This window comes from Propithecus coquereli, unplaced genomic scaffold, assembly GCF_000956105.1.
Source record: "Propithecus coquereli isolate 6110/MARCELLA unplaced genomic scaffold, Pcoq_1.0 Scaffold4, whole genome shotgun sequence".
NCBI lineage: Eukaryota > Metazoa > Chordata > Mammalia > Primates > Indriidae > Propithecus > Propithecus coquereli.
This window is the reverse complement of record NW_012149729.1, coordinates 3,410,598-3,421,269: the sequence shown is the minus strand read 5'-3', so window position 1 is coordinate 3,421,269 and position 10,672 is coordinate 3,410,598. Positions and strand designations below refer to the sequence as shown.

General features: G+C 35.4%; 1 protein-coding gene across 2 annotated transcripts in view; it reads right to left on the bottom strand.

Annotated features, from left to right (window-relative positions):
• Nucleotides 1-10,672, bottom strand: part of FAM3C (family with sequence similarity 3, member C) — a 99,809-nt gene that overhangs the window by 46,227 nt on the left and 42,910 nt on the right. For both annotated transcript variants that reach the window (XM_012652755.1, XM_012652756.1), the window contains exons 3-5: nucleotides 8,731-8,835; nucleotides 2,405-2,434; nucleotides 1,575-1,698 (exon numbers count right to left, since the gene is read on the bottom strand). In XM_012652755.1, coding sequence (XP_012508209.1) covers nucleotides 1,575-1,698; nucleotides 2,405-2,434; nucleotides 8,731-8,835 — 259 coding nt within the window. The remainder of the gene's footprint in view (nucleotides 1-1,574; nucleotides 1,699-2,404; nucleotides 2,435-8,730; nucleotides 8,836-10,672) is intronic.

Below are 10,672 nucleotides of genomic sequence, written 5' to 3'. Positions count from 1 at the left end.
GCAGAATGATTTCTGAAATAAGGATAGATAGGTGGCCTAACCTCTTCCTATGGTTAAAGAAACTGAAATACAAATTCTACATGCTCATCATGCTAGAACCGAATTCTCTGCTCCAAGCCCAGTACTTATTTTTACCAGGCCCCACTATCTACATACTCTTTCCTTTTCTTTTTGACCTATAGAATCTGTGAATAAAAAATGCCTGCTGGTGAAAAGAGTTTGATCTCTTCTTTGTATTAAAACTTAACATGCTACAAGTGGGCAGAATGGGTGTTCAAAGGTAATCTGTGGACTAGTTATTCTAAAAAAACTTTGTCTCTGTTATTTAGACTCAAATTTGGGATCTCTGTAGTCAAACAAGGTGAAAAGGGGGAATGGGAATGTTTTCAAAAACTACAAACTTCTAAAATCCAAGTGCTTTCTTACATATCAGTGAAATAGGACAATAATGATGAGAAATCAGAAGACAATGGATTAACAATGGACCATCATTAGAATGAGGGAAAAGATATGAAATGAATAGAGACCTCAAAGATCACCTAGCTCAAGCACTTAATTTTACAAGAAGTGTGATCCCATGAAGCCAAATAACTTTCCCATAGCTAATAACTGCAAAATAACTGCAAAAGGGGCTAAGATAAAAATATAAGAGCTTCTTAGAAGAGAAGAGACACACAAAGAGCTGGGAGAAACTACCTAGTTCAGTTAGGTCTCCTTTCTATCAGTTAAATTACCTCTTCATTATATATAATGACAAATTATTTTGCAAGAAGTTTAAATAAGCTCATATGTCTAGTTTTCTAAGCGGTAGCAGATCAAAAACTACCAACAAATCGTAGGGTTTGCAATTCCAGAGGCAGGCAACTTCAAGTTACAAGTGACAATTGACACTGAGGTAGAATATTGAACAACCTAAAAACCATACTTTGTAGAGCATCTCAACGTAGGAAACCATTCTGCTTAGTGGCAAGGAGTTTGTTCTACAATGGACCTGAGGGTATCACTGGATCATTTCACACGTCAACAAGCAGCACTCAAATATTTAAAATGAAATATTTCGTTTTTAAGAGAACACGTTCATCATCCAGGGCAATGCTGTCACCAGGATTTCTGCCATGACGAAAATGCTCTCTTCTGTGCTGTTCCATTCAAGGACCACAAGCCACATGTGGCCACTGAGCACCTGAAATGTTGCAACTGTCACTGAGGACCAAACTTTTAATTAATTTATATGAATTAACTTTCCCCCGATTATTTAAGAATCAAAACTAAATAGCCACACGTGTCTTTGTGGCTAGCAAATGGGACAGTACAGACCTAGAGAATTCAGTCAGAGGCAATCCCTCATCTCTACACGAAGCTGGACAAGTGCTGTGTGCCTAAGCATTCTCTATTATAAAATTTAGGAACTTTAAGACTCCTTAAATGCAAGGGAAAAAACTGTAATGAAAATTGAAATGATTTTCCTTTAGTAAAAGCATGCCCAATACATTTTCAAAATGTCCATTAAACTCAGTTTCAATTGGCTATAATTTAATAGCACATCTTGTAGTTCCAAATCAACACATACTTACACATTGTCTTCCAGGCAGATTTTGGGTCCCACCACATTGGCTGCTCCACTTGCCATTTTAAAAGCAAAATGCTTCTCAGGGCAAGCTTTTGAGATCCCACATTTATATCTGGGAGGCTTTGTAGCTTTGGGGGAGAAAATATGATTTTTTTTCTTTTAGAAAACAAGTTAAGAGACTCTATGTCAGTTTATTTCCTATCTCGAACCAGGAAAGGCATTATGTAAGACATCAAGATACACATATTTTAAAACATATGTTAGTGTGTTTTTTCCCTGAGAACTTCAAAGAATCTCAAAAAAATAAACAACAAAGTAAAACACAACAAAACCCAGAATCTCCTGGGAAACAAGCTAATAATTGACATAAATGGATCAAGTAATATGATCTTGATGAGGGTAAATACATTTTATCTAATTATTCTTGAGTTTATTTTTAAATTTCAGGATGTGAGAGGTTTTGAATTGTGACTTTGCATTTCCAGTCAATATATGAACAAAATCCCATTACTTCCAGGGTCATTAAAAAGCCTAATGTTTCACTATCTACCCATGTTCAAATTCTAACCAGGAATTCTCCTTTTACTACTCCTCCATCACTTTCTGTACTTACAATACGGAAGCTAAGAAACACTAATAAACAAAATATCCACTATGAATAAACACCAAGAATATTGAGTTGGCCAATCAAATAGCATCCTTGTAACTTTAACAGCAATTTTTAAATCAGTTTTTGCTCATACTGAACTGCTGGCATTGTTTAAACATAACCTCTCATATGCCTAAGACAAGACAGAATAAACCATGTGTAAAATATTGAGATGAGATACTCACAGCGTGCAGCTGTGTCCAATGCTGACCTTGCTAAGGAAAAGAAGTTACATTTGTTAGAAGGAATAAACCTATTGGCAAATATCTACTTTTTAAATATATTTAAAGCTTCTGATAGGTCTATAAAAATAAGTGCTTGAATATAATAATTTCTCAGTATATAATAAAGGAAACATGAATATCAGTTCAGAGAAAAAGTGAGAAAGTAACATCATGCTCCACAATTCATTATCAACATTTACGTAGAGAAATCCTAAAGGGCAGTATTTTATTACTGCTGTAACATTTTATTTTTACCTTTATATTTTGTTTTTATAGTTATTATAAATTTAAATATTAATCAGAAAGTTACTCTACAAACTTACCTTTAAATGACTACAAATACATATGTGGTGAATATTATGGTGCTTAAAAGTTGTTACTGTTGTATGGTGTTATGCATACATGCAAATAAAGCACCAGAGAATATATATAAAACTATCTTAATGGTTAGAGTAGAAAACTGGGGGGGGCAGGGAGAAGGTCATTACTAAAAGTTTTATAATTTATCAACTCAAGGAATCCAAAAGGTCACATCTTAACTTAAATGCAGTAGTTCTCAACCTGACCATCTATCACATTTACAGTTAGTGCTTTTTAAAAGCACTAATATCTGATCCCAGCCCACGAGATTATAACTCAGATCATCAAAGTATTGTGGACCGCCATTTCCTGATTTGGCTAATAGTATGCAGTGTGATAAATGTTAGCCAGCTGTCTGACTATAAATAGTCACACAGTTTTTAATTCTGTACTATTTTAGAAAATTACAAATTTCCTGTACATCCAATACTGAAACTGGGAAACAGAAAGTTACAGCTAAAAGATTGTATCTAAATGTTTAGAAGGAGGAAAATGACCAAGTAAATAAATGAAGGTTCATTAATTCAGTAGAACACTATACAGCATTAAAGTCAAAAAGGTAATGTAATAACATGGAATAATGCAGAAAACAAACTTTTTTTATTTTTTAAGAGACAAAGTCTTGCTCTGTCGCCCAGGCTGGAGTGCAGTGGTGCACTCATAGTTCGCTGCAGCCTCGAACTCCTGGGCTCAAGCGATCCTCCTACCCTGGCCTCCCAAGTAGCTGGGACTACAGCTACAGGCACCTGCCACCAAGCCTGGCTAATTTTTTTTTTTTAATTTTTTTGTACAGATGGGGTCTCACTTTGTTACTCAGGCTGGTCTTGAACTCCTAGCCTCAACTGATCCTCCCACTTCAGCCTCCAAATGTGCTGGGATTATAGGCACGAGCTATCACACCTGGTCAGAAAACAAATTTTACCTACTCTCAATTCAAAAAGGAACTTTACTGGGATACAACTTTGGGAAGACCAGTTTTTAAATCAACAGGTTTTTAAGTAAATAGTATCACCTCCATTTAATTTGTGTAAGAATAAGGGGAGAAGATGCTTTAAGGTAAAGAAATTCTTGTCAAAGACTTTTCTTCAGATGAAAGCTCATTTTTATCCAATCCTCATCAAAACAAACAGGAATGCAATTCTGAAAATGCTAGCACTTGGGAGCCAAACAGGTAAATTAATTATCATACATAGAACAGGGTGTTGTCCAAGTATAGAACGGGCACCAGATGCAAACACAAAAATCCCTCTTCTTCTCCAAGTTTTTCCCCCTCAAAATATCCTGAGACCTTTACTCCTCAATTTCTTTCAACACATAAATTTTACTTCAAGGAACAATAATAAACATTTCTGATTTGGTTTCATCAAGGAATTTCTTTCAATAAGTCAGGCTAATGAATCAGAACTATTTTGTACTTTAGTTTTTAATAAGGTTGCAAGTAATGTATGTCTATACTATTTATCAATGGTTTAAATCTGAAAAGGTCAAAATAAATGAACTCAATAGAACATTAAGTACTTACTGCAGCAATATATGCAAAAATAATTTGGACTGTGTTCAGTACATTCACTAGCTAAGTATTCATGCTGAAAATGAACACTACATTAAATCACAATCCTGAGTAAGATTGGTGTGTTATATCCATGTTGACATGCTGGTTGTGACACTGTATTATAGTTTTGTCAGATGTCACCAATGGGAGAAACTAAGTAAAGGGTGTGCAGTATCTCCCTGTATTATTTCTTACAAATGCATGTAAATCTGCAATGTCCTCAAAATAAAGTTTTATTAAAAATTATTTTAAAAAATCACAATGAATATACTTTGGTAACTTCAACTACTAATTATGGGCAAAATTTTCATTTTTCCTTTCTAGAAATAAGTTTGTTTTATTTTTCTAATACTATACTATATAATAAACCTGAATTGAAATGACTTATAAACTATCAAGTTATTATATCAACAAGTTGAAAAAATGGAAAACTCACCACCAAAAGAATTATATTTAATCTTATGGGTCCCTAAGGTACTGATTATAGCAACAATTCTAACGCTAGGTTAAACTTGTTACCCTTTGGTATATTAAGTTAGCTGCTAAACAAGTGGCAAAGATAACCATATGTCCATCTTTGTTAAAATAGTCCGAATGAGAATTAAAATAAAACCCCACAAATTAAACTCTCACCAATGCAACAGGTTAGAATCCAGTAAAGTTATATAGATACAATGTACTACTTCAATTACAACATCATAAAAAACCATCTGTTCTAAGAATGTCTAAATCAAATAGCTAACCTACACACAATAAAACCTGGCAGGTTCTTAACATGAGGAAATATCAATAAAAATTAGGACAGACAACTATCTTGGTTAAAGTAGCTCAGGGCTTGTTCATAGCTGACTACCAGTGATTTTCCAACTAATACAGCTTTAAATGAATCCCACTTTGGAAATACTCTTCCTTCCCACATAAAAATCCTAATCCTCAGTTACCTACATTTATTTTCAACTAGCATTTACTATCCACAGGGCCCAATGCTAGATGCTGGGTGAAGCATCAAGATATTATTGCCCTCAAGTTCATTCTCTGGTCAGGGGAGACAGACAAATGAAAAAGAAGAAACATTCTATAATGTAAGGCAGAATAAAATTAGTGTCAAATTGAGATATAAGTACTACGCAATTAAAACCGTTCAGAAAAAGAGCAATACGTTGTAACAGGGAAAGAAGGCAGTTCAAGCACAATTTCTCCAAAGAAGGGGCATTTATGCAGAGCTTTAAAAAATGAGAAAGATTAACAGATGCTGGGGAGACGGGAAAGACGTGCAGGGTGAGGAACCAGCACATACAAAGGCCAAGGTATGAAAGGACAGGACAGGGTTTGTGTCTGCAGGCTGTGTGCAACGGGTATGGCAAGCGTGATCCTGGGGGTAGGGAGGGGTGGAGAACAGCTGAGAAGGCAGGCTGGGGGCTTTGGGTGCCACCCTAACTAGAGAGTTTGGATTTTATTCTCCAGTAATTCGAAGTACTAAAGATTGTTGAGTTTTAAGAGAATGGCACTGGCAGTGGTGACAGGCAGATAGTAAAGATGAGAAGAAACAAAGGGACATCATTATGATGTTTATAAAACAGTCCAGACCAGACATGAAGATCCAAACTAGGACAAAGACGGAGGACAATGGGTGGGGACGGACATGAGCAGTATTGCTGCAGAATCACCAGTGGCATGTGTATAATGACCAGGCCACACTGGGCCTCACCCAGTCTCTTCTCCACTCTTCTTTCTGAAAACAGTGGGCCTTTTCCCAAAGCAATTTTCTATATGTACCAATGGTCCCATTGCCTCCCTTCTTTGAAGGATCCTCCTTTCCTTATCTGTTCAATCTCTTCTCGTTTATCATGCACTGAACTTTCACCCAAGACTAGGGAAACTCTCTCCATTACTTCAAAATAGAAAAATATGTACAATGTACTTGAGTTCAGCTACCATCTCATAATCTTCTTACCTAACCATCAACATTTCTTAGAAGAATCAGCTATATGTTGCTTATATTAGCTATATATAGCTATATATTAGCTACATATTGCTTCCAGATCAACACAGAATAAGTTCTCAATGCCTTCGATGTGGTTGGTTTCTGCCCCATCATTCAAATGAAGCCAGGCGTGCTCTCAAAGGCCACCAGCTTGGCCATTAGGGAATAACAGAAGAACACGCACCAGAACAAGTCAAGTCTCAGTATACTTTGCAATAACCATTTTATACTGGATCCTGGATACTTCTATTAAGATGGGTGCTGAACAACAGACAGGTTCAGAAGGAAAATAGCCACTATATCAAAAGGAATGGCTGAAAGAAGGATCCTATTACTTGAAAAGACAAAAACTTATAAAAAGAAGGTTTGCAGGACTACAACTGCAATTTTAACTATCTGAGAGATCAGTGATGGAGAGAGCTCCAACAAGGAGAAACAAAATCAGTGGACTGAAATTACTTGGGAGTACAACAGGCAGAATTCAATGCCATACAAGTTAAGTATCCCTTATCCAAAACACTTGGGATCATAAGTGTTCTGGATTATTTTTCCAGATTTTGGAATATTTGCATTATACCTTCCAGTTGAGCATCTCTAATCTGAAAACTGAAAATCCAAAACGTTCCAATGAGCATTTCCTTTGAGCATCATGTCAGTGCTCAAAGAGTTTTGGATTTTGGATTTTCTGATTAGGGATGCTCAACCTGTACAAGGAAGTACTTTTAAGTAGTCATTGTAAGAAAAGTCATCTGAAAATGTTTATACAGAAATTGAGGACTACATGGCCAAATTACCTAAAGCCTTGATACACAGTATGTAATCCATGGATAGGAATCTCAGCATCACTTGGGAGCTTGTTAGAAATGCATATTCTCAGGCCCCATCCCAGACACTGAATCAGAACCTGCATTTACCAAGATTCTCTGGAGATTCTTTTGCCATTAGAGTTTTAGAACCACTGGTATAAGGGAGTCTTGAGATCAGATGTGAGAGGGAGTGAATTAGGTCTTGGGAATCTCTTTCAAACATTAATTTATGGAAAGCAAAACTCACTATTCCAGAGATCTCAAAGTTCTTTTCATTCGACTTCTGCCTACTAGGTCAAAATACTGTTTCCAGGGTTCATAATCTCACTTTTCATGCTTAATTACTTAATACCTTAACCCTTTAGTCAAAGCTATTCAATCTAAGTACAGGATCTATGAAGAATATCAACAGCTTCTCTAACTTCAAATAATAAAGGCCTATGAAAACAGTCTCCAGAAGATATTCAGAATTACAGTCATGTGCCACCTAATGATGTTTCAGTCAGTGACAGACCACATATACAATGGTGGTCCCATAAATTATATTAATAATATCATACTTTTACTGTATCTTTTCTATGTTGAGATACACAAATAACTTACCATTAAGTTAAAACTGTCTACACTATTCAGCACAGTAACATGCTGTACAGGTTTGCAGCCTAGGAACAAGCTATACCAAATAGCCTAGGTGTGTAGTAGGCTATACCATCTAGATTTGTGTAAGTATACTCTACGATGTTTGCACAACAAGCAAAATTGCCTAATGATACATTTCTCTCAATGTATCCCCATCATTAAGCGATGCATGTATGCATGGCTGTAATTTTATATAGAGGCTTAGTTAAGTAATTACATCCCACTTTAATATGTAAACATTAAACTCTATTCTGTACTATCATAACTGTATACTTACAGAAGAGAAATGCATACTTGACAATTATTTGAGATTCAATGAGATATTCATATACAACCATCTAAAATGACATTATATATAATTGGCTCCTAAGAAAACATTTCAAATGATAATATTTTATTAACTTAAAAGATTCTGTTAAAAACTGGGTTGAGGAGCTTATGATGGTACATTTATAATACAGCAACACTAAATGAATGAATAAAAAGAAAAATGCCACGAAGGGAAAAGAAGGGTAGGAAAGCAAGATAGATTTCTATGGCTGGTATCTAAAATGCATTATTGCGACTCCTAATCACTTGGCAACTGAGGGCTAGATTTGTCTTCAAATTTTCTAGCAGCCAACTCAAATAGGAAAACAATTTAAGCTTGGAGGTGTTATATCTAAGATATAACATGCACTTAGAACATCATGATTAATTCCCCTAAGCATCTATAAAATAGACTCATTATATACATTCAAACTGTTGAACAGAAGATTCATGCTTTCTCCTGAATTCCAAGATCTCTTATTGTATATTTTAGAATATTCTAATAAATCACACTTAGTGATATAATTACATTTCCTTTTCTAGACAGGCTAATAACACAGCAACTTGGAGAACTGATAAAAATTTAGACAACCGCACCAAAAATAAGATTTAAGAAAGGGAAAAGAAGAAAACTTACCAAATAGATTTCCTAAACTTGCATCCATTTTAATTTCAAATACTTGAGAAATAACATAAAATGTTAGTAAAAATACTGCCACAGCTACCACCAACTTTGCAGCACCTAGGTAAAAGGCAGAAATAATTCAGCATGAGTTTATAAGCCCACATAACTTTTGTGATGCATTTCTATGAAAAATGCAAGTTTATAAAAAAAATTTTTTAAGATTAATAAATTTTTATTTTCATCTACTGGATTTTAATTTTACTTGAGTTACAACAAAAAACTATACAAACAATTCATCAAGGTAAGGAATTTTCCTGATCAAAGAAGTCTCAGATTGGCTATCTAGACACAAGACTGCTTGAGCCATCTGCCTAGTTTTATATGCAAAACAATTACCTTATCAGTTGCTAGCTAATTATACAAAAGTGCCATGGCTAATGGAACACTACCTCCAAGTTTGTTGCATGACATATTCCTAATCCTTTTCGAATATAAGAAGCAGTACTATACTGGGATGTTACAAAAACACTGGACCTTCTGGAGACAGTAAGGCAAGGATATCCACTAAGTGAGGAGTTCTCAAGTGACACATAACGGGTTTATTGTTCTATCACCAAGCAACATATCTCCTAGAGCTACGTAAGTCCTCTGGCATGGCAAACGACAAAGTCTTCCTCCTCTACTTAATACTGGTTTAAGACAGGCCTTCTACAGTACTGCAAGACATAATTTGGCATCTATCGCATATGCTTCATAATATGGTTAAATGGAAACTTCCATACCTTTGTATCTTTAATTATGTCTGAGCACCTTACAAATAGCACTGACTTTGCTGCTTAATGTGAATCATTTCTTGTCATTTTTCTCCATAGCTAAACAAATCTAGGGCAAACAAAAGTGCAAGATAGGAAAGGAAATGGAAAATGACTGGAAAGAAATACCTTCCTCTTACCCTTAGGATTTCAGAGACATCTCATTAGCTTATTCAGAAAAAATATTAATATTTGTACTATCTCCATTCCCCTTCCTTAATCTGTGGTTTAATCTGTGTTTATATAAAAGAGGTAGACAGGATCAACAGTCATCTCATTATCTTTAAGGAAAAAAAGGCCCAGAAATGAGGTAAAAAAGGGCCCAGATAAATTAATGGCAGTGCAACGAATGGAATACAGAGATCCTAACAAAGCCAGTGGTTTGTACAGTACTTCATTTTAAAACCAAATTACCATATTCTTCTGAAAAACTACCAAGCTCAACTTAGTGGGTAAAGAAGAGCAAAAAAGAAATTCTAATTTCATAAACCTAAAGAGATCAGACTGCATCCTTAGAGAACAGGACAGGAAATGAACTGATGATGCTCAGAAACACTGATGATGGTGAGAAGCAACAGCTTCTTAGAGCCTACTCATTTCTATTCAGAAACACTCTATTGATGGCTATGCTGGTGGGGAGAGGAGGTATGTGAAAAATCTGTGCCTTCCTCTCAATTTTGCTGTAAACCTAAAACTACTCTAAAAGAAAAAAAATAAATAAAGCCTTTAAAAAACAAAAAAAGAAATCCCACTCTGATAGACATGATATGGCAGTGAGGAAGTCTAACTGCTAATCAATCACTACCTCTCTCTTTCATTTCCTACCTCTCCCCACCAAAAACCGCAACTGCTTCCTGTTTTCAAGAACAACTACAAATTGCCTACATTTTTTATGCATAAATACGAGAGCAAAATTCTATTAGGCTTTGAACACTTTCCCTCCAAGATCTATCAGAGTATCTTGTACCTAGCAATATTCTCAACAACTGTTTGCTAGATAGATGAATGGTAACAGGTGGCATGTTTCTTCTCGATCATTTAAGACTAAGACCAAGGGCTTGAAGATTCTATGTCACATGATAGTCTTACTATCTTATTTTCTAGCAATCATAGGGACATGCAACCAGAGATAACCTTTCCCT